Below are 24,038 nucleotides of genomic sequence, written 5' to 3'. Positions count from 1 at the left end.
CATTATGACTAGATTTTTTAAAGAAAATGTGTAATTTGTGTTAAGCCGAAAAAAAGAAAGTGAAAGTGAAAAGTGGAAGAATTGACTGTCTTGGGTGAGACTCGAACTCACCACACTGGATCGAGACTTCACTCGATGACAGCGAATATTTCCACGATACCACTAATTTGCGCCTTAGGGAGGCCTATCGAATCCAGAGTCCCGAGTTCGTGTCTTGCCAGTCAGTTACATTTGGATAATTTCCAAATTTTACTGCATCAAAGGAATAGAGTGGGGCCAAGCCAAGCCAAGTCTGCACAGACTTTACCACGACGTTTTGAGATAATTTGAGAGTCTCAAAACATAATTGAGAGCTACGATTGTCTGTGGCATCAACATGACATGACATGACATATACAGGGTGTCCCAGAATTCGACGTCAAGCCGTAAACGGATGATAGACCAAGTCATAACAGTTATCATAAAAATACAAAAAAAAATCCAACTCATGTTCTTTAAAAATTATGGCCACTTTAAAAATTCACGAAAAAATCCACACCCTGTAATTATTCAAGATTACACAATAATAAAAAAATTAGAATAAATTATGGAATTTGTAGTAACAAGATTTAAAGAACCATTACAAGGTGTGGATTTTTTAGTGAATTTTTAAAGTGACCATAATTTTTTAAAAACATGAGCTGGATTTTTTTTTTTATGATAACTGTTATGACTTGGTCTATCATCCGTTTACGGCTTGACGTCGAATTCTGGGACACCCTGTATAACACCCCTCTTTGCGTCGGGGGTTAAAAATTAACCATAGCCGCCCAGAGACCTATAAAAAGGTCTCCGGTTCCATTCCAATTTGAACTTTGAGTTGACAAGATAAAATTTCATTTTGCTTGGCAAGGTTTAACGTATGGGCGGCTAGAGATTAAGAATATTAAGATGACTTTTCTCTATTTGTCAAATGTTAGTTTTAGTTTTTTAACGACGTTTTTAAGACTTTTGTAAGTATTTCAGTAACATTAATGAATCTCTATAGTCTGGTATTATAATTATACTTATCTTGCATAGTTTTGACAACTTTTGTGGAGTCTCATATGCACATAGATTTTTCTACGCTTCTTTCGAGTGATTTACGCTTTATATAATTAAAATTATAGTCTGACAAAAAAGAGTAGAAATTAAAAAGTGGCAATACTGTAGTGTAGTCCCTTTCAAATCAATCTAAGAAAACGGGACGACACTACAGTATTGCCATCTTTAATATCTACTTTTTTTTTGTCAGGCTGTAGCTATTTTTTTTTTTCATTATTGTTTTAAGTGAATATATTTTTGTAGCAGTTTCTCACAATTTTGTAAGTTTTTGTAACTAATTTATTATCTATCTGTGTATTTTGTATCGATTCTAAATGTATTTTCAGCCTTGTATGTTTAGTGAAAATTTTTGTTTTTTAATAAAAAAAATGTATCACAATATCGTGTTTTATTTTCACTTAATTATTTTCTACTACTATAGTCTGTATCTTTAGGTATTTAAATAAAAGTAAACGAACAATTTGTACATTTTCGGGTAGTTATAACATTTATTGGTTAACCGACCAAATACAAACCCGCCTGGATCAGTCACTGAACGACTTGACAATAACCTACATTATTTGATCGTGTAATGTTTTCATCTACCCTCAACTGGCTTAAGGAGCCATTTAAGCCAGCCAGCCAAAACTGAAATTGAACCTTACGCATATGCACGTAGGTCTATGTTGGTCTTTGACAGATTAAGAGCCAACAGGAGTGGTCATTTCTCCATACAAACGTACTCGACTGTTACCTCCGTGGATTTTGATGCTAGAGTAATGATTTTTTCAACACAGATTAATATTGTCAATATCTGTGTCGGACCGTTTTGCTTTTTTTTGATATTTTTGTTTTTTAAGGCGATATAGCCCTTTTAAAATGGCCTAATTGACTATGCCGCAATGAGAGGCGTAGTATTCAAAACTGATATCAATTAGCTAAAAAAAGCAAAAGGTCCGACACATAATTTCATAATCATTTAGATTTCCTAGTTTGGTTAGGATTGGTTAAGTTTTGGAGGAGGAAACAGTCGAGTACGAAACCTCGATTTTTGAGATTTTTACGCAGGATTTTTCGCCTTGTCCTTATCGCACTATATTTAGGAGCCGCTTCCGTTAGCGAGACGGGTATGTTTACCTAAAATATTTAAAACTCAGCTCCTGTTGCGTCTTAATTCGTCTTTGGCGTGGACCTGATGTTCGGATATATCCGTCGTTGGCGTCGAATAGGTTGAATAATAAATCATTCCAGCGGTTAAACAAAAAACACATTTTGGCATTAACAAGTTTATTTATATATTTAACCCTTTATATTATATGTATATTTTAATTGTAACTTAATCAAATACTGTATTTTATAAAATAATAAAAACATATCTTCACTACTTTGAAAAAATCTTGTATCTCGCACTGCTACTCAAAGTTAAAACGCAGTAACTCTGTATGCATCCCATACATAGTTACCACATTTTTATTTTTATTGACAGAATAAGTTACGAGTTTTTTTCAAAGTAGTCACGATATGTACCTCCTACCTACTCTTAACTATATTTACAAAATCGGACTTTATATCAGCTGCTATAAAATTTAAAATTGCTTGACTTAATCACATTTTTTATCTAAATAGCTTTAACATTAGGTACAAAATAATAACTAATATACTTATTAAAATAATCTATACAATTTTCATAAAATAATTTTTTTTTTGATACAAATATTGTCTCTGTACATGTGCCTAGTAATATTTTCTTTATTTCTATAGAGTCTATCAATAGTCAAAGTATAAAGTTTGAGAAAAAATGTACCCGTATTCGACAGCTGAAGTAGATGGCGCTGTATGGCGTAAGAAAAATGTATGGGGAAAACCTTAATATTTACTTTGGCTGTCAAACTCGGGGCCACAATATTTTCTCACACTACATCATTACTAAAGTAAGGACGCCAAGCACCAGGAATTTCGTACATTGACCCGCTTATTCCCATCTCTATCGCACGCGCGTAATTATATAGCTGTCCTGCTCGCACTGTGGTATTAACCACCGGCGCGTCGAGACAGCAATATAAATTATGTGAGTGCGATAGGAACAGGCGGTTCAAATTATTAGTACTTAGAGCCACCCCGCACTAGCGTCTTCCGAGCGTCCTCCAGACTGAGCATAGTCGCGCTACCCCCTCTGCCACGCATACGGTAATTTTACTCCATGTTCGAGTCGAAAGTGTCTTTGCGTGACGTCCGTGTCTTTGAACGGACCAATCACGGCACGGGAGTTCGCTCACCTCACCTCGTCCCGCGCACCCCCGCGTTTTTGCCATAATCGGTTGCATGAAATAATTGCTCTAAACTCGGTCTAGAGGATTCCTAGTCAATGGCGTCTAGTTAACTCTATGCCTGCTGCTCGACGTTACCTACTGCGGAGCGACGCCATTTTCCATAGCGCTCACTAAACGCCGACGCTCAAAAGACGCTAGTCCCTAGTGGCCCTTATGCTCTGGCTTCCTAGGATAGCGGTGCCGTCACATAGCGGCCGTCTCCATACAAATACTAAAGATCGGTTTTCCTAAGATAGCGGTGCCGTCATATAGCGGCCGTCTCCATACTAAATAATACGGCTAAATATTGATGTCGCAGTATTTGTATGGAGACGGCCGCTATATGACGGCACCGCTAACCTAGGAAACTAGAGCATAAGACATCCATATTTGTGACGTCCCACGGGTAAAGGTACCTTATGGCGGTTGGCGCTTACGCTATGATGAACGCCGCTCCAATATTATTGCGGCACTATGCGACCTGCCGCCATAAGGTACCTTTTGCCGTAGAAAGTCACATTTAGCCTTATTATTTAGTATGGAGACGGCCGCTATATGACGGCACCGCTATCCTAGGAAAAGCGAGCTTTAGCGTCCTTAATTTGAAAAACAACAACTCTTTGGTTCTAAAATAGTGTAGTTAATATGGACCATAGAGCGTAGAGGGCTAAAGCGGAGAAGATTAGCCTTACTAACTGGTGTAGGTAGTATAGTCTGAAAAAAACGAAAAACAGTATTACAATAATGTTTGGTATATAGATCTCCTAGTGAGTATTATATTCTTTGATATAGATGGTCAAGCAAATCTTGTCAATAGAAAAAGGCGCGAAATTCAAATTTTCTATGAGACGATATCCCTTCGCGTCGACATGTTTCAAATTTGCCGCCTTTTTCTACTGACAAGATCTGCTTGACCAACTATATCTAATTTCTGTTCTAAAAAGTTGAGATTTTCACAGATGAATTCTGTTGCCGCTATAACAACAAATACTAAAAACAATAAAAGAAATATTTAAGTGGGGCTCCCATACAACAAACGTGTTGTTTTTGAAGTGAAAACTTCTTTAGCGGCGCTGTGCACTTTTTGTGATGGGGAAAAAATGTTAAACTCGCGACAGCGTAAGAGGTAAGACGCCTTGGTACGAGGGACACGTGACCTGATCGAAAAACTGTTACAATGTCATTCAGTTTTCACTTCTGCCGGCACTCCCGGAGTGCAACTTCTTTCTATTTTTTTTAATTTTTTGCGTAATGGTACAGAACCCTTCGTGCGCGAGTCCGATTCTCACTTGTCCGGTTTTTTTTATTAATACACTACTACAGTCAATTTCAGTACAAAAAGATCGCAAGTTCGAGTGCCCTCTGGGCCTGATCAATGTATTTTTAATCATATTTCATATTATATTATTATTTTATATCATATTTTAGGTTTCCGTACCTTAAAAGGAAAAAATGGATCCCTTATAGGATCACTCGTGCGTCTGTCTGTCCGTCCGACCATCCCCCCCCCCTTTATCTCCGAAACTACTGGGTCTAAAATTTTGAAAAAAATACACAAAATAGTTCGTTACCTATTATGACAGGAAAACCTATTAGAAATGTGCAGTCAAGCGTGAGTCGAAGCTTGAAACGCGAGTCCGACTCGCACTTGGCCGGTTTTTTTAGAACTGATTAAATATACCTTCTCCACTTGATCCTCGCTTGCGGCAACGTATCATCGCTCTCCTTAAACAAGTATCGCCTGATTCCGATGAGGTACTGCTGGAAATACTCCTCCCAGCTCACTTCAGTCATACTGAATGGGAATAACTGAAAAAAAAAATCAAAATATTAACATTATTTAAGCACTTGCAAAGGGGCAGACGGAAGGGGGCCCTAAACTAATATAAATATACACCCCCCCCCCCTTTCCATGCGAGGAAGGATCAAAGTGGTACTTTTCTGTTAAATATTAGGACACATTTTTTTCTTCACAATCTACTTTTTTAGGGTTCCGTAGCCAAATGGCAAGAAAGGGAACCCTTATAGATTCGTCATGTCTATCTGTCTGTCTGTCCGTCCGTATGTCACAGGCACTTTTTTCCGAAACTATAAGAACTATACTGTTGAAACTTGGTAAATAGATGTATTCTGTGAACCGCATTAAGATTTTCACACAAAAATAGAAAAAAAATTTTTTGGGGGTCCCCCATACTTAGAACTGAAGGGCATTTCTCAGGAGGGCCATTTTTACGTGTCCGGGGCAATAAATGATTGAATTTACTGTTCAATAAATCTGAATTAATTTAGGCATGATCTTCAGCCTATATTCTGTCTGGGACTATCAAATTATTTATTTATTATTTATATAATACAAGAAAAAAAAATTTAAATGCCGAAAATGATGTTCGGTGGACGTGTCCCGCACCCAGATTTTATGAAACAAAAAATTATTACTCAAGATGGGGCATTAGATCGGAGTTATTATGGGTATTCACGCATAAGGTATTAGTTAGCTTATCATATTCTTTATATCAAAATAATGTGTCTGCTCAACACATTGAATAATCCCAAATTTACGATGTGTCCCGGGCTAGTGACTGATATCGGTGTAATTTGCAAAACATGTCGGTACTCCTTCAAAGTTATAGACCAGGAACTCAGTGTCTCAAACATAGTATGATTTAGTTGTGCCTTAACCGTTGAATAACGTAGAGGTACAGTCACAGTAGAATAAAGTAATTTTTTAAACGTTTCTCCGTCCTTCGGTGGGTTTGGTCCTATGTTTTTTTGAGATCGGTGGTGCAATTTACTCCGAAAGTTTTAGTGCAATTATCGTTATGCAAGTGATTAAGAAATCCTCGGAAGTACGTAAATCCATCATTATTACATCTCCTCTGCATCATTCATGCTATTTCTGTAATTGTTAAAAAACGATTAAATTTGATATCGCTGGTGTTGATTTCCTTGGTTTCGGTGGATTTTTTGACCACTGATATCAATAAAGTGATCACTGAATTCAAATCCTGCTTTGTTAACTAGTTTGTTGTACTAATTTATCACATCTAAAAAGTGAAATATACGTTGTATAAACATAAAATTATGGTTGTAAGTAAATTAAGTCATAGTAGATACACAAAATCACTAGTTTACTATGAGTAGTTTTTTTAAACCAGACGTGTAGACCCATCCCACCCAGACAGCAGGTCAGTTTTTCTTCGGGTGACCCCTCGTGTTCTGCTGAGGCTGTTGCGGATGTGATTCGGCAGGGAATGGAATATTTCATTCCGTTCTCCGACCTATCGCTCGATCACAAGAATCCGAATTGTACCATGCTCGGGTACAATTCGAACTGTGCTCGAGCCGAGGCCCTTAAGCAGTCTGCATACCAGGCTTGGGTATTAGCCCGCGATACCAAAGCTGGAGCACAGGGGGTTCGCGCGAGGAAAAAAGCCTTTAACTCAGCTGCCAAGTCCTGCAAACGGGTGCTTCGAAAGGCTCGATTCGACCACGTCAGTCGAATAGGGGCCAAACTCGCCTCCTACCCTCCTGGTAGCAAGCGGTTCTGGTCCCTGTCGAAAGCGGTCGAATCCAACTTCTGCCGACCCACATTGCCACCTCTGCAGAAACCTGATGGGACACTGGCCCACTCCGCGACAGAGAAAGCTAACTTGTTTGCTTCTCTGTTTGCAAGCAATTCACGTCTAGACGCAGGCTCAAAACTTCCACCTACGCTACCTCAATGCAGTTCCTCTATGCAGAGAATTGCTATTCATCAAAAAGAGGTACGCCGAGCTCTGCAGAATCTTGACGTGAATAAGGCCAATGGACCAGACGGTATACCTGCACGTGTACTAAAGCAGTGTGCGCCTGAGTTGTCTTCTGTACTGACACGCCTGTACCGCCTCTCTCTCCAAACAAGAACGGTGCCGAAATCCTGGAAGCTTGCAAACGTGCAGCCAGTACCCAAGAAGGGTAATTGTGCTGATCCCTGCAATTACCGACCAATCGCCATTACCTCCATGCTCTGTAAAGTCATGGAAAGGGTACTTAACGGCAAGCTGCTGGCATACCTCGAAGCAAATGATTTGCGCAGTGACCGTCAATATGGCTTTCGCCGAGGTCGGTCTACTGGGGATCTTTTAGCGTATGTTACGCACTGCTGCGGCGAGGCCATCGAGAGGAACGGTGAAGCGCTTGCTGTTTCACTGGACATCTCGAAGGCCTTTGACAGGGTTTGGCACGCAAGTCTCCTTAGCAAGCTTCCTGCATACGGCATCCCTGCTGACTTTTGTAGCTGGCTATCTGATTTCTTGAGTGAACGGTCGATCAGAGTAGTTATTGATGGCTGCTCTTCGGATCTCATGGCCATTGACGCCGGTGTTCCTCAGGGGTCTGTTCTCTCCGCAACCCTTTTCCTGCTCCACATTAACGACATGCTGCAACCCAGCATTGTAGGTTATGCAGATGACAGTACGGTTGTTGAGAGATATTTGGCTAGTGCAAGGGACAGCAGGGAGGATATACGTTCACAGAGAGAGGCCATGGTTGAGCGAATGAACTTGACCCTTAGTCTCGTTTCCCAGTGGGATGATGACAATCTGGTCACGTTCAATGCCTCCAAAACGCAGACGTGTCTATTTTCCGCAAAACGGAGTCCATTCGACCTGACTCCTTCTTTCCGGGGTGCATCTGTACCTATTACCGATAGCCTGGAGCTCCTCGGCATGGAGCTGAGTTCAGTCCTCGGCTTCGGCAGCTTCATTGAGTCTAAAGCACAAACTGCGGCCAGAAAGCTGGGCGTCCTAAATAAGGTGAAGCGATACTTCACACCTGGACAGCTTCTAACACTTTACAAAGCTCAAGTCCGGTCGTGTATGGAGTATTGCAGCCACCTATGGGATGGCTCAGCTAAATACCAACTCGCCGCTTTGGACTCAGTGGAGCGCAGAGCCAGGAGGATGATTGGCGACAAGAAGCTAACGGCTAAGCTTCAGTCTTTGGCCCATCGGCGGAAAGTCGCCAGCCTGTCGGTATTCTACAGGTTGCACTTCGGGGAGTGTGCCCAAGAGCTACACCATCGGACTTTTAGACGCACGGCCGGTTTCCATCCTTACTTGGTAGATATTCCACCAATTCGCACGAAGCGCTTTGCTTCTACTTTCCTTATGCGCGCTGCCAAGGAATGGAATTCCTTGCCGGCGTCTATATTTCCGTGTTCTTATAACCCGGCAACCTTCAAATCAAGAGTGAACAGGCACCTTCTGGGCGAGCTCGCTCCATCGTAGGCCACGTCTACGCCTCGGCTAGTCTGTGGCCATGAGTAAGCCCATTCATAATAATAATAAAAAATACTTGTTTTCCGTATTGCATCACATTGCTTTATAAGTAGTTAAGTACACTAAATATTTTTTGAGCATTGAATACCACTCAAAAGTGTATTGTTTATCGGGTGCAGGTAACATAAGTTTCTTTTTGATGCGTGTGCGGTCGGATTGCGTGAAACAAACATCTTCTCCTTCATGGCTATAATAATGCAATGAATATTTGATTATAATGTGCGAATTTGTGGTCGACATGTCTGAAACTCGTTCCAGGACCATACATCACCCTGTTATATCTGGACAGTCATATAGTGTGGGATATCTTCTAGACATGTTAATTTACAAGCCGTAATTTGGTTATTTTAAAATCTTAAGTCTATATCTAGTGAATTTATGTAAGCTTTCGAGATCATTAGCCTTGTTACATCGCTTATCATCGAATAGGAGTGAAAAATATGATTAAAATGTAATATAATTGAGATATAAAATTGAAATGTGATTTTTGTGTAAGCATTATTGAATTCGGTGACGTAAATTGATTTCAGTGCCTGCACATGATTTCGGTGTTTTTCAAATCTCAAATATCTTAAAAACTATAAGGTTCTAATGGTGGCCTCCACTACCAATATTTTTTATATTAAGGGTAGATTTTAGGAAATAAAGTCGCATATCATATAAGTTTAAAAAAAAATTTGGCACCTAAGTCAGGCACCGAAGGTCATCTCTGAGAATCGCCCTGAAACTAAATTTTTTTTTTAATCGTCATAAATCGTAAACCGCAATTTTATTATGTTACTTGCTGTTACGGAACCCTTCATGGGCGAGTCCGACTCGCACTTGGCCGCTTTTTTTACCTGTTTATCGTCGTCTGGCGTGCTGTTCCACATATTCCTTATATTCCGGTTGCAGAAATGTATCTCCCGCGTACAGAAGTAGGAGAGAACAGAAGAGAACTTGTGGATCTTGCGGTACACTTTCAACATCCTGCAAGAAAAATAAGTTCGTTTATCTCGCACACCGAGGGTTCCGTACATTCATAATGCTCTTCAATTTTCAGCTAATATTATAACCTGATTAACTGGAAGACTATTTTCAACTCTCTGCTTATAATATAGTTGTAAATTGTTTTAGTAGAGTCGGGCCAAAAAGAGTCTGCAGCGGATTTGATAGCCCACGCAGTACAAGAGTCATTCATACGTCATAATTTCATAGAAGTTTGACGTTTAAAGTAACAATTTCACTGCGTGGGCTATCAAATCCGCTGCAGACTATTCTTGGTCTGACTTTAGTACATTTTTGGTCAGTAGCGACACTTGTGACATCTGGTGTCATGTAGCGGTACTGATAGTTCCACTACTTGACGTTAGATGTCGACCACGAAATAACTCGCGTTTTGATAAGGAAACTGATGTCCATACATACATAGCCTCCTAAGGCCTAGCCATACAAATGAAAAATTCAGAATTTGCCACTGAAATTTAAACCTTTAGTGCAGGGAATAGAGTTGATTTTGGTTTTGTTTGAAAATTGAACGAAACAAAACAAATGCGACTCTATTCCAATTGAATATGATTAAAATTTCATCGAATTGAATAAGTACTATAGGAAGGACCTTGGGCCTTAGGAGGATAGAGAAATATAGTAAGACAAGAGTGCTCTCTCCATACATCAGTTTTGTTTTTCGTACTAAAAAGACCATTATTGTCATAGTCAACATCCAGCATCGAGTGATAATAGATGTAGCACCGACCGGAAAGTGTAATGTTCAACAACATAAGACTTTCCAGTCGGTGCTACATCTATTGTCACTTGACAGTACTACTACGATAATTCCGCTACTCGATGCTAGATGTCGACTATGAAATAAATAGTCTTTTTCGTACCAAAACTGATGTATGGAGTGAGCAATCTATGTATTTTTTTCGGGATCCTATCTCATCGCATAATAATTGATTGTCATAATGTAATGTTACGCATAAATATTTTTTCTCCAGCTGAAAATGAAAGTATTATCTAAAATATTTTGCATAGGTTGTGTAGAATAGGGTAGGTTAGGTTAGGTTTGTGTTATAATTTTTCAGAAATGTTAATATTTCCAGCACAATAACAATTATGCGAAATGAGTTTTATGCGTAACATTACATTAGGACAATCAATTATTATGCAATCCCATTTTTTTCTCTATGTCCACCGATAAAACATAAATGTGTAGTACAAAGGCGATATTTTAGTGCCTCACTTTGGTTTCCTTCCAAGACACACAGCCAACATATAGTTTGTATATTTAGGTATTTAAATAAAAGTAAACAAAATCTACCCTCAAATGGCTCCTTAAGTAAGTTGAGGGTAGATGAAAACATTACATGATCAAATAAAGTAGGTTAAAGTCAGTGTCGTTCTGTGACAGATCCAGACGGTTTTGTATTTGGTTGGTTAACCAATAAATGTTATAACTACCCGAAAATGTACAACTTATTGTTTACTTTTATTTAAATAGCTAAAGATACAGAGTATAGGGTTAGGTACTGTAGGTACATATACAATTTGTAGTATAGAGTATAGGTAGCTATAGTTTGTAGGTTTCTAATAGCGCCCGACGGCTAATCGTATTGTCTATTGTTAAGTAAAACCGCTCGTGCACGTGCCACATCAGCCACCTGCATAAAAAATACGTACTTCAGTTACTCAGTGCCGGCGAGTCGAACGCTACAGAACCAGTCTAAAATGTGTCATCGAGATGCGTAACAAAGGCGCGATATCGGAGAGCGCACCTACACTGGTTTTTTGAGCGTTGGACTAGCCCGCGCCCAGTGCCAAATAGAATAATTAAGTAGCCGTCGGGCTCTATTAGAAACCTACAAACTATACCTACATAGTAGTGACTTACTTTGGTTTCCTTCCAAGGCACACAGCCAACGCGTCGACCAGCGCTCCTGGCAGCAGATGCAAGAAGATAATATACAGCTGGTTCACGAACGCGGACCGGTGCAGCGTGAGCGACACGTACCTAGAAATTAAGATTAATTATTCTTCTTCTTCTTCTTCCTGGCGTTATCCCGTCATTTTGCCACGGCTCATGGGAGCCTGGGGTCCGCTTGACAACTAATCCCATGATTTGACGTAGGCACTAGTTTTTACGAAAGCGACTGCCATCTGACCTTCCAACCCAGAGGGGAAACTAGGCCTTATTGGGATTAGTCCGGTTTTCTCACGATGTTTTCCTTCACCGAAAAGCGACTGGCAAATATCAAATGATATTTCGTACATAAGTTCCGAAAAACTCATTGGTACGAGCCGGGGTTTGAACCCGCGACCTCCGGATTGAAAGTCGCACGCTCTTACCGCTAGGCCACCAGCGCTTAAATTAAGATTAATTATTATGGAGTTCTATTTTAACAGTCTAGAGCATGGTTCTAGAGATGCAACGGATAGTTGTTTGGCCGGATACTGGATATTCGGCCTAAACATCGGCGGGATATCCGGTATCCGGCCGCCGTATATTCGGCCAGCGGAACTATACCTACACTTCGGTTTTACAGGTGCGCATTCTGCAGGTTTGACCTGTTTCTTAGGGTTCCCCTAGATATGTCGACGCGGAATCGGCAAAATACGATAGGAAAAAGCTTTATGTCCGCGCAATAAGAGCGAAAAAGTCGTCGTTTGGCTCGGCTCGCGACGGCCGACGACGCCGGACGCGTCGACCGGTTTTTCGTTCTTATTGCGCAAAGCTTTTTCCTATCGGCTTTTGCCGAATGCGCGTCGATATATTTGGGGAGACCCTTAGTGAACGTTCGCGCGGACTCATTTCTAGGTTCGAAATGAGTGCGCGTGCAAGTCAGTGGAATAATTAAATTGTTTTAAAATAATAAACAAGTATACGATTATGACCGTGTCTGTTTCTTAAATCCAATTTGTTTATTCCGAAATCAAGCAATGTTATTATCCGGCTTCTGGGCGGATAGTAAGACACTATCCAGTATCCGGTGGGATAGTAAAATAATGGCCGGATAGGCCGGATACCGGATAGTAACCGGATATTCGGTGCATCTCTAGTGCATCTTACCACACAGCGTTTGAGAAGGGGTTCTTGTCTATGTATATGCTTGAGGTTGTAGGTCATGAACTCGCCCCACTGAAGTTTCCAGTTTTATGTCATAAATGATGAGAAGGGGTTCTTGTCTAGGTATATGCTTGTGGTCGTGCGTCATAAACTCGCTCCACGTATGTTCTCCACTGAGTTTTCATTTGTAGGTCATAAATGATGTTATTATTTTATTATCTTATCTTATTACGTTTTTTATCATCTTATTTCTTGTTCTTATCCTATTATTATCTTATCTTATGTTATTATCTTACCACACAGCGTTCGAGAAGGGGTTCTTGTCTATATGCTTGAGGTTGTGCGTCATAAACTCGCCCCAGGTGATCCGGTTCTCCACGGAGCTGACGTAGTTGAAGATCGGGGGCTCGGGGGGCGGTGACCTGGACAAGAATTAATGAATTAGACATTTATTTATTTAAATAAAAAATTAGGTACTCTATTAACGAAATGGCTAAAATGTAGAAGTTACCATGATATTGAAAAATTAATTCATAATATTATTGAAATCTAAACACATACATACACACACACACACACACACACACACACACATGCACACACGGACTGATAAGTTCATTCTCTTTTTAATTTAAGTTTAAAATAACTGTTCTAGTTATTATCTTACCAACTTTGTTATTTCATTGAGACGTTAATTTTATTTCTTTTTATTCTATTTAATATTGTAACAAATTATTTTTGTTTGGTTCTATTACTGACTAAGGAAGAGCGGTGCCTCTTAATACAGGTATTTGATACTTAAAAAGAGGCACCAACTTTGTACAATGTAAACGAATGCTTAAAATGAATAAACAATCTATTTACTAAGTACACCACTGGTGCTGCCCTCATTTTGTGGGCGGCCCGTCTCTCACGAGACTACTCCCAAGCGATTTGTGTTTCGTACGCGTATCCTACGCGTCGCTTAGTACCCGCCATATTTATCTTACTCACCATATAAAAAAAATATACATATAATAAATAAATATAATAAATATATTTTTATATAAAAAATGAGTTTGTGGTGAAATGACAAAACACGTCCCCATTCTTTATTCATGTTCTCCAACATATAACGAAACCAGTAATTAATTATCAATTTTTTTTTAAAAAGCTTTTCATACAAATTAGAAGGTTTGGTCAATTTTCAGTACTTTGAAGGCCATTTTCTCCTAACAGGTTGAGTTTGGGCAGCTAAAAAAAATACGTGTCCGTTATTTTAGACTACTCTATAACATATTATATCAAAATAAATCAAATCGGAGTCGGACAGTTGGGTACCCTTCTTTGTTAGTCTGACTCTAGATACCTTTTGTAAGTTTTGTGTACGTTAGCAGCGGCCACCATGAGACAGTTGACAGTCATGTCGACTGGCACGATGTCCGCTGTGACTTTCTCGTCGCATTGCAGGGTTCGGAGGATACCCGTTACTGAAACAAGATAAGATAATCCAGTAACTTACTGTTAGCAGTGGGGAGTCACTCCTGACTTCGGTTGAACTCGGCTCCGTCAGGCGTGGCTCACTCCGCGATTTCGTCGCTTTGCTACAGGTAGCTAAAAGTACATCCGTACGACCCCAATTTTGGGGTTTGCCATAAGCCGCGCGTGGCGCTGCCGCCACCTAGCGGTCATATCTGTGCTGATCGTGACAGACGCGTTTTGTTAGAGAGTGAGTCTTCTGTACCTAGTACTATTATTTATTCTGTGGCTCCGCTCGGCTCAGCATTGCTCCGAGCAATTATTAGAGTTGGCACCACTTGACTTCCTTTTGCGTGCACGACCACAGATACGATAATCACTTGAATTTTGACAACCCTAAATAGCCGAAAGGGATAGTGCCATATAGTAGAAAGGGATAGCATGATTCGACCCTGAACCGCTATCAAACTTCGGATTTGTAGGAAGTGTCCTTTCTGTACGTTAAGTCAGGTCTTCAGTGACAGATTCAGGTGGTTTTGTATTTGGTTGGTTAGCCGTCAAATGTTATAACTACCCGAAAATTTACAAATCATTTGTTTACTTTTATTTAAATACCTAAAGATACAGAGTATAGGTACCTACGGAACCCTAATAAAAGGAGTGATCTGATACTCACCAGTGCCGATGGCGACTCCCGTGGGCCCGTACATGTTGTCCAGCCAGCATACTAGCGGCTCTTTCGCAGTTGATGTCACTGTAAAATATAATAAACATAAATAAATAAATATTATAGGACATTTTTGCACAAATTGCCCTAAGCCCCACGGTAAGCTCAAGAAGGCTTGTGTTGTGGGTACTCAGACAACGATATATATAATATATAAATACTTACATTTGTATATAGAAAACACCCATGACTCGGGAACAAATATCTGTATCATCATACAAATAAATGCCCTTACCAGGATTCGAACCCGGGACCATCGGCTTCAAAGGCAGGTTCACTAGCCTTTAGGCCAGACTGCAAGCCTATTCAGGGATGCCAACTTAGTGGTTTTACCACTAGATTTAGGGGGAAATAAACCAGCTAGGGGTTTTTTAGGGGCTAAATATTTTTAGTGGTTTTTTTAGGGTAGAAAAAGGCGACAAATTTGAAAGATGTAGGCGCGAAGGGATATCGTCTCATAGAAAATTTGAATTTCGCGCCTTTTTCTACTGACAAAATTTGCTTGACCATCTATAACGATCGTATGTATGTATAATCAGAAAAATGTCGAACCGGTTGAAAATCATAATAATGTACTGAATTCTGGAAAATGTATAAATAAAGAATTGATTACACGTGTAATTTCTTTTATTTTTTATTTAGTGGGTTTTCCAAAATCTTCCTTCTTTACTAAATCACAGCAACACCTTATTACCTACAAAAGTGGAGGAAACCATACACAAATAGATTTCATCTTGACCAATCGCTCTTGCCTTAAAAGGTGTAGAGACTGCAAGGTAATCCCCGGGGAACCCTTGACCACACAGCACCGAATCCTAGTCGCAGAATTTGTCATGCTAAAGTCTGTGAAAGTAAAGAAGGACAAGACATCAAGAATTCGCTGGCACAGATTATACCGTCAGGAGGGAACACAACTGTGCAATGACATCATAAGCCACTGCCGAGAAATGAAGACCGATGGCAATTCTAACACCATATGGCAACAGTTCCATACCTTTTGCGACCAAAAAGCCACCACGCTACTCGGAATATCAAAAGGACCACTATGTGGAGACAAAGACCCGAAATGGTGGCAGGAGGACGTAAAAGAGAAAGTAGAACACAAAAAACTCCTTTTCAAGCTGTGGCAGCAAACAAATGATGATGGGGACAAAACAGCCTACAAAGAGGCGAAGAAAGACGCAAAGAGAACGGTGGCACAAGCAAAGGCCAGCTCGGAAAACAACATCTACGCCAAACTCGAAGCAGCCAAAAACGACCGAGAAATCTTCAAAATAGCAAAATGCAGAAACAATAACACCAAAGATGTAAAGACCATAAAGTACATCAAAAATGAAAGCGGCCAACTACTCACAGATAACAAGCAAATCCAGGATAGATGGAGGGAATATTACTCACAGTTGCTTAATGAAACATATCCTAGCTTAGACCCCCCCAAACCGCCGTTACCGATCGCGGGACCAATACCCTGTATAACACCAGAAGAGACACAAATCGCTATTCGAGCAATGGCTAATAACAAAGCGACCGGTCCAGACAGTATACCCACTGAATTATGGAAGAAATTGGGGGCGGATGGAGTAGTATTCCTGACAAACCTCTTCAACAAAATTCTGACTGATGGAATGCCGGACGAATGGAGGAACAGTCTTTTGGTTCCATTCTATAAAAATAAAGGGGATGTTAGACTCTGTGGAAACTACAGGGCAATAAAACTAATCCCACATACCCTGAAGATATGGGAACGCATCATATGTAATCGATTACTCCAACTGGCAGAAGTAACAGAAAACCAGTGTGGCTTCGTCGCAGGTAAATCGACCACCGACGCCATCCACACAGTCAGAATTTTAATGGAACAGTATAGGGACAACAAGACTGACCTACATATGGTTTTCATCGATCTGGAAAAGGCGTTCGACCGAGTTCCACGGAAGTTAATTTGGCAAGCCATGCAAGCGCACAACATACCAGAGCATTACGTGAATGTTGTGAGAGACATGTACTTAAACGTCAAAACAAAAGTGCGCTGCGCAGCCGGAACGAGCGAAGAATTTGAAGTCCAGGTCGGCGTTCATCAAGGCTCAGTATTGAGTCCCTTCTTGTTTAACCTGGTTATGAACCATCTAACAGCCAGCTTGCAGCAAGCACCGCCGTGGAACCTACTATACGCAGACGACATCGTTTTGATCAGCGAAAACGCAAACAACCTAGAAGTAATTCTAAAAAATTGGAGGACAGCACTGGAATCAGCTGGGCTACGTATCAGTAGACCAAAGACTGAATACCTTCACTGTAACTTTAGCGGCGTTAGTAGCCTTGACACCATTAAACTACAGCACACCCCACTAAAAAAGGTAGACAGCTTTAAATATCTTGGCTCAGTTATTAGCAGCGATGGATCTATAGATGCTGACATAACCCACCGAATAAACACAGGATGGATGAAGTGGAAGGAGCTGTCGGGTGTGCTGTGTGACAAAAGAATGCCGGTGCACATCAAGGGTAAAGTGTACAAGGCTGCAGTGCGTCCAGCTATGTTATATGGGGCGGAGTGTTGGCCTTTAAAGAAACAACAGGAAAATAAGCTGCACACTGCGGAAATGAGAATGCTGCGTTGGGCAGGTGGTGTGACATTACTGGATCGCGTACGAAACTTACACATACGAGGCAGTTTCAGAGTAAAACCTATCCCTGACAAACTGGAAGAAACTCGACTCAGATGGTATGGTCACGTCATGCGGCGACCACCTGACCACATGACACAGAAAGTGCTGCACATTTACCCACCGCCGTCGACGAGGCGAGGAAGACCCCGACAAACATGGATGGTCACTATAAATAGGGACTTAAATAAATCAAAAATACCAGCCCAGACGACCCGGGACAGACAGTCCTGGCGAAGAATTACTAGGAGAGCCGACCCCAAATGATGGGATTAAGGCTAGGAAGAAGAAGAAGAAGTGGGTTTTCCAAAATAATAGTACAGTTTTAGGGGTTTTTAAGTTGAGCTCTAGGGGTAAAAAAAAATTGGAGTTGGCAACCCTGAGCCTATTATGGATCGCTTTATCCACATTTATCCACGTGATAAAACAACTGTCACTTTTTAACTCTGCGGGATAGAAAGGGACGGACATTGTTTTATCACGCTGTCACGTAGACAAATACGACCATCATATCCGTACTGCGGGCGCAGCACGGTTCCATTTTTTACCCGACTACGGCAACGCAAAAGGAGGGTTATGATTTTGACCGGTATGTATGTGGGTATGTATGTATGTATGTATGTATGTATGTATGTTCATCTGTTCCCTCATAACTTCTAAAGTACTTATTATAATTTAACAAACGATATGTCATTCGAATCGTCTTAATCGTCCGCTGGTTATAGGCTGTATGGCGTCACAAAAAAATTAACACTGCGCCCTCTAGAGGTCATAAAGTCACGAACCAAAAAACTAAAATTAAGTAATGATGATGTGTTATACATCATTGGAAAGAGCTCGATTAGCACATTTCAAATATATAAATATTGTTAGCTTTTGCACCCGGCTTTGCTTGCATACGCCAGATAAAACATTAATTTATCGGTTAGGTGATTCGAACTATGAATCTACAAACGCTCTGGATTATATCCGCGTGTTACGCGACTACGGCGATACAAGAAGGTTTTTGCAAAAGAAATTTGTTTGGCCGCTATACATGGTGTTTTTTTAATGACCTGCAATATTTTATTTATAACGTGAATAGGTATAGAAGTCTAGATCAGCTAAAAGGTATGAAACAGCCATACAAGAGACGGACGAGGCACGCTGTCCGTACGAAGCTGGCTGTACGCGTTCCAAAGCCGGGCGCCTTCGGCGCCCTCATATTAAAAAAGTCGGGCGGAGCCCGACGTACGCGTTACGAAGCCGGGCGCCTTCGGCGCCCTCATACTAAAAGTATCGGGCGTAGCCCGACGTACGCGTTCCAAATCCGGGCGTCTTCGGCGTCCTCATACTGAACGAGTCGGGCGTAGCCCGACGTACGCGTTCCAAAGACGGCCGCCATCGGCGCCCTCATACTAAAAGAGTCAGGCGGAGCCCGACGTACGCGTTCCAAAGCCGGGCGCCTTCGGCGCCCTCATACTAAAAGTGTCGGGTGTAGCCCGACGTACGCGTTCCAAAGCCGGGCGCCTTCGGCGCCCTCATACTAAAAGAGTCGGGCGGAGTCCGAGGTACGAGTTCCAAAGCCGGGCGCCTTCGGCGCCCTCATACTAAAAGAGTCGGGCGTAGCCCGACGTACCTACGCGTTCGAAAGCCGGGCGCCTTCGGCGCCCTCATACTAAAAGAGTCGGGCGTAGCCCGGCATACGCGTTCCAAAGCCGGGCGCCTTCGGCGCCCTCATACTAAAAGTGTCGGGCGTAGCCCGATGTACGCGTTCCAAAGCCGGGCGCCTTTGGCGCCTTCATACTAAAAGAGTCGGGCGGAGCCCGACGTACGCGTTGCAAAGCCGGGCGCCTTCGGCGCCCTCATACTAAAAGAGACGGGCGTAGCCCGACGTACGCGTTCGAAAGCCGGGCGCCTTCGGGGCCCTCATACTAAAAAAGTCGGGCGTAGCTCGACGTACGCGTTCGAAAGCCGGGCGCCTTCGGCGCCCTCATACTAAAAGTGTCGGGTGTAGCCCGACGTACGCGTTCCAAAGCCGGGCGCCTTCGGTGCCCTCATACTAAAAGAGTCGGGCGGAGCCCGACGTACGCGTTGCAAAGCCGGGCGCCTTCGGCGCCCTCATACTAAAAGAGACGGGCGTAGCCCGACGTACGCGTTCGAAAGCCGGGCGCCTTCGGGGCCCTCATACTAAAAAAGTCGGGCGTAGCTCGACGTACGCGTTCGAAAGCCGGGCGCCTTCGGCGGCCTCATACTAAAAGTGTCGGGTGTAGCCCGACGTACGCGTTCCAAAGCCGGGCGCCTTCGGCGCCCTCATACTAAAAGAGTCGGGCGTAGCCCGACGTACCTACGCGTTCGAAAGCCGGGCGCCTTCGGCGCCCTCATACTAAAAGAGTCGGGCGTAGCCCGGCATACGCGTTCCAAAGCCGGGCGCCTTCGGCGCCCTCATACTAAAAGTGTCGGGCGTAGCCCGATGTACGCGTTCCAAAGCCGGGCGCCTTTGGCGCCTTCATACTAAAAGAGTCGGGCGGAGCCCGACGTACGCGTTGCAAAGCCGGGCGCCTTCGGCGCCCTCATACTAAAAGAGACGGGCGTAGCCCGACGTACGCGTTCGAAAGCCGGGCGCCTTCGGGGCCCTCATACTAAAAAAGTCGGGCGTAGCTCGACGTACGCGTTCGAAAGCCGGGCGCCTTCGGCGCCCTCATACTAAAAGTGTCGGGTGTAGCCCGACGTACGCGTTCCAAAGCCGGGCGCCTTCGGCGCCCTCATACTAAAAGAGTCGGGCGGAGTCCGAGGTACGCGTTCCAAAGCCGGGCGCCTTCGGCGCCCTCATACTAAAAGAGTCGGGTGTAGCCCGACATACGCGTTGCAAAGCCGGGCGCCTTCGGCGCCCTCATACTAAAAGTGTCGGGCGTAGCCCGACGTACCTACGCGTTCGAAAGCCGGGCGCCTTCGGCGCCCTCATACTAGAAGAGTCGGGCGTAGCCCGACATACGCGTTCCAAAGCCGGGCGCCTTCGGCGCCCTCATACTAAAAGTGTCGGGCGTAGCCCGATGTACGCGTTCCAAAGCCGGGCGCCTTTGGCGCCTTCATACTAAAAGAGTCGGGCGGAGCCCGACGTACGCGTTCGAAAGCCGGGCGCCTTCGGCGCCCTCATACTAAAAGTGTCGGGCGTAGCCCGACGTACGCGTTCGAAAGCCTCATACTAAAAGAGACGGGCGTAGCCCGACGTACGCGTTCGAAAGCCGGGCGCCTTCGGGGCCCTCATACTAAAAAAGTCGGGCGTAGCCCGACGTACGCGTTCGAAAGCCGGGCGCCTTCGGCGCCCTCATACTAAACTTGTCGAGCGTAACCCGACGTACGCGTTCCAAAGCCAGGGCGCCGAATCGGTGCCCTCATACTAAAAGAGTCGGGCGTAGCCCGACGTACGCGTTCCAAAACCGGGCGCCTTCGGCGCCCTCATACTAAAAGTGTCGAGCGTAACCCGACGTACGCGTTCCAAAGACGGCCGCCATCGGCGCCCTCATACTCACTAAAGGAGTCGGGCGTAGCCCGATATAGGCGGCGCTCTGCGTGCATTTCTGTACTGAGAACGCCCTCGCAAAAGTAATATAAAGTGACTTCAAAAAGTTAGTAACGAAATCATGACCCCAAAATTAATAATAAAAATACAACGTAATAATAATTTACTGAATTTTTTATATATTTACAGAGATTCAGAGGATCGCCGTGGTCGTATGCCACATTACTTTTAAGTTTATAATCGTGGCATACGACCACGGCGATCCTCTGAATCTCTGTAAATATATAAAAAATTCAGTAAATTATTATTACGTTGTATTTTTATATAAAAAAAAATGGTAACATTTATAATACTTCCTGCTTGATAATTTTAGATAAGAATTCTATCTTGTTTCATACTTTTTAGAGCGCGATTTGCAGTAGTCGGGTTTTAGTTTTTGAACTTATTTTTTATCAACTATCACTATGCGCACCTTTCGCACTTACTTGTTAGAACGTGACAGGCATGGTGACAAGGGATAAAAACGCGACCGTGCTAGGCCGCCTGGTCGTCAAAATATAAATATACAGTCAGGTCATATGGCAGTCATTTTCGTAAAAACTAGTGCCTACGCTAATTCTTGGGAATAGTTGCCAAGCGGACCCCGGGCCATGAGGCCTGGACAACGCGAGGAAGATAATAAATATATACCACAATATAAAGTAAATAGTACGGTAATTAATGTGCCTACTTTGCCCTAAAATTCAATTTTTTTTTAAATTATTATACCGTGGTAGGTATGTTGATATAAGTAGACCATCACTACTATAGTCTGTTCGGTAAGCGAAGAGTCCTGGAATGTAATAGCCCACATTACATTTCACGACCTTTTTTCTATGGTTTAAACATTTTTTGGTATTAGCATGGAGACAACCGACACCATAGAAAAAAAATTGCTTAATAGTTATTTGTTTTACAAGGGGGCAAAGTTGTTGATTAACCGCTCATGCTTATATTGATACCCGAGCAAGCGAAAGATTCCAAAATTGAACCACGAGCGTAGCGAGTGGTTCGAAAAATGGAATCTTGAGCGTTGCGAGGGTTTCAAAGCATGAGGGTTAAACAAAATTTGCCCCCGAGTGAAACACAACATTTTTCACCACACCAACCCGAAGTAAATATTAAATGTAAAATATCAAACAAACTCAAACCAAATCAAATCCAAATAAATGTTATTAAATATTTATCATCCAAAATCATCATTTAAAAGTCAATTCTACCAGCAAACATAAGAAAACAACTCAAAATTTGCATTTGATTACTTTGCCTCACATGTGAATAAAATGCAACTTTGCTATCAGTTTTTGAAGTGCAAAGTAAGCCTTTCCGAGCTGGTGTGGTGAAAAAAATATGTGTTTCTCCCTGTATAAAGGATGACACGCTAGACCGAGCCGGGGCGTCCGACATTTCATTTTCTATGACGGCTGACCGGTGATCTCCTGGTGCTTTCCATAGAAAACGAAGCTCCGGTAGCTCCGTGCCGGCCACGGCCCGGTCTAACGTGAGTCATCCTTAACCTCCTAAGGCCCAGCCATACAAATGAAAAATTCAGGATTTGCCACTGAAATTTGAACCATTAGTGCAGAGAATAGAGTTGATTTTGATTTTGTTTGAAAATTGAACGAACCAAAACAAATATGACTCTGTTCCAATTGAATATATGATTTAAATTTCATTGAACTTAATAAGTACTATAGGTAGGACCTTGGGCCTTTGGAAGTTAATCCTGCTACTCACCTATGGCCGGCCTGAAGATACCCAGGGGAAGGTCTCCAGCGTTTTTCCTCAACTCTTTCTCAGCTAGTGCTTTGGTGAATGTGTAGGTATTCGGCCACGGACCTAGGATGCTGGAATATTATTAGAATATGTTAATATGTAGTAGGTATTATGTAGGTATATATTGTTAAGACGAAGGGTACAACTGCTTAAGCTACGATATTATCATTTAACCTTACAAGTTGGTAAAGACTATCACCGTCTCCAGGCCGCAGCTGGCCTCGCAGGGGTAGAACCTCTCCTCAACCGCTTCCAGGTGGGAGTTGATAAAGAGGAGGTGCGAGGACTTACATGGGCAGCATCTGGTCGATCTGTTCATCTGTCAGTTTGTCTATCACCGTCTCCAGGTCGCAGCTGGCTCCTCAAGGGTAGAACCTCTCCTCAACCGCTATCAGGTGGGAGTTGATAAAGAGGAGGAGGGAGGAGGAGACTTACGTGGGCAGCATCTGGTCGATCTGTTCATCTGTCAGTTTGTCTATCACCGTCTCCAGATGGTCGCAGCTGGCCGCGCAAGGGTAGAACCACTCCTCAACCGCTGTCAGATGGGAGTTGATAAAGAGGAGGAGGAAAGGACTTACGTGGGTAACATCTGGTCGATCTGTTCATCTGTCAGTTTGTCTATCACCGTCTCCAGGTGGTCACAGCTGGCTGCGCAGGGGTAGAACCTCTCCTCAACCGCTACCAGATGGGGTTGGTCTATCACCGCCTCCAGGTGGTCACAGCTGGCTCCGCAAGGGTAGAACCTCTCCTGAACCGCTTCCAGGTGGGAGTTGATAAAGAGGAGGAGGGATGAGAGGACTTACGTGGGCAGCATCTGGTTGATCTGTTCGTCTGTCAGTTTGTCTATCACCCGAGCGTACTCCCATCTTAAAGGCCGGCAACGCGCGTCCATGGGCGGCGGTAATCGCTTACCATCAGGTGATCCCTCTGCTCGTTTGCCTCCTATATCATAAAAAAAAACTGTCTTCAGATGGTCGCAGCTGACCTCGCAGGGGTAGAACCTCTCCTCAACCGCTATCAGGTGGGAGTTAATAAAGAGGAGGAGAGAGGACTTACGTGGGCAGCATCTGGTCGATCTGCTCATCTGTCAGTTTGTCTATCACCGCCTCCAGGTGGTCACAGCTGGCTGCGCAAGG

At 42.9% G+C, this 24,038-nt stretch overlaps 1 protein-coding gene across 1 annotated transcript in view; it reads right to left on the bottom strand.

Annotated features, from left to right (window-relative positions):
* Positions 1–3,777: 3,777 nt before the first annotated feature.
* Positions 3,778–24,038, bottom strand: part of LOC134677927 (fatty acyl-CoA reductase wat-like) — a 51,235-nt gene continuing 30,974 nt past the window's right edge. Inside the window, exons 7-14 of the mRNA XM_063536373.1 lie at positions 22,864–22,973; positions 14,869–14,946; positions 14,083–14,203; positions 13,031–13,156; positions 11,562–11,681; positions 9,529–9,658; positions 5,053–5,180; positions 3,778–4,085 (exon numbers count right to left, since the gene is read on the bottom strand). Of these exons, the coding sequence (XP_063392443.1) occupies positions 3,998–4,085; positions 5,053–5,180; positions 9,529–9,658; positions 11,562–11,681; positions 13,031–13,156; positions 14,083–14,203; positions 14,869–14,946; positions 22,864–22,973 (901 nt within the window). The 3' untranslated portion in view covers positions 3,778–3,997. The remainder of the gene's footprint in view (positions 4,086–5,052; positions 5,181–9,528; positions 9,659–11,561; positions 11,682–13,030; positions 13,157–14,082; positions 14,204–14,868; positions 14,947–22,863; positions 22,974–24,038) is intronic.

Source organism: Cydia fagiglandana, chromosome 27 (genome assembly GCF_963556715.1).
Source record: "Cydia fagiglandana chromosome 27, ilCydFagi1.1, whole genome shotgun sequence".
Taxonomy (NCBI): domain Eukaryota; kingdom Metazoa; phylum Arthropoda; class Insecta; order Lepidoptera; family Tortricidae; genus Cydia; species Cydia fagiglandana.
This window is presented reverse-complemented; position numbering and strand designations above follow the sequence as displayed.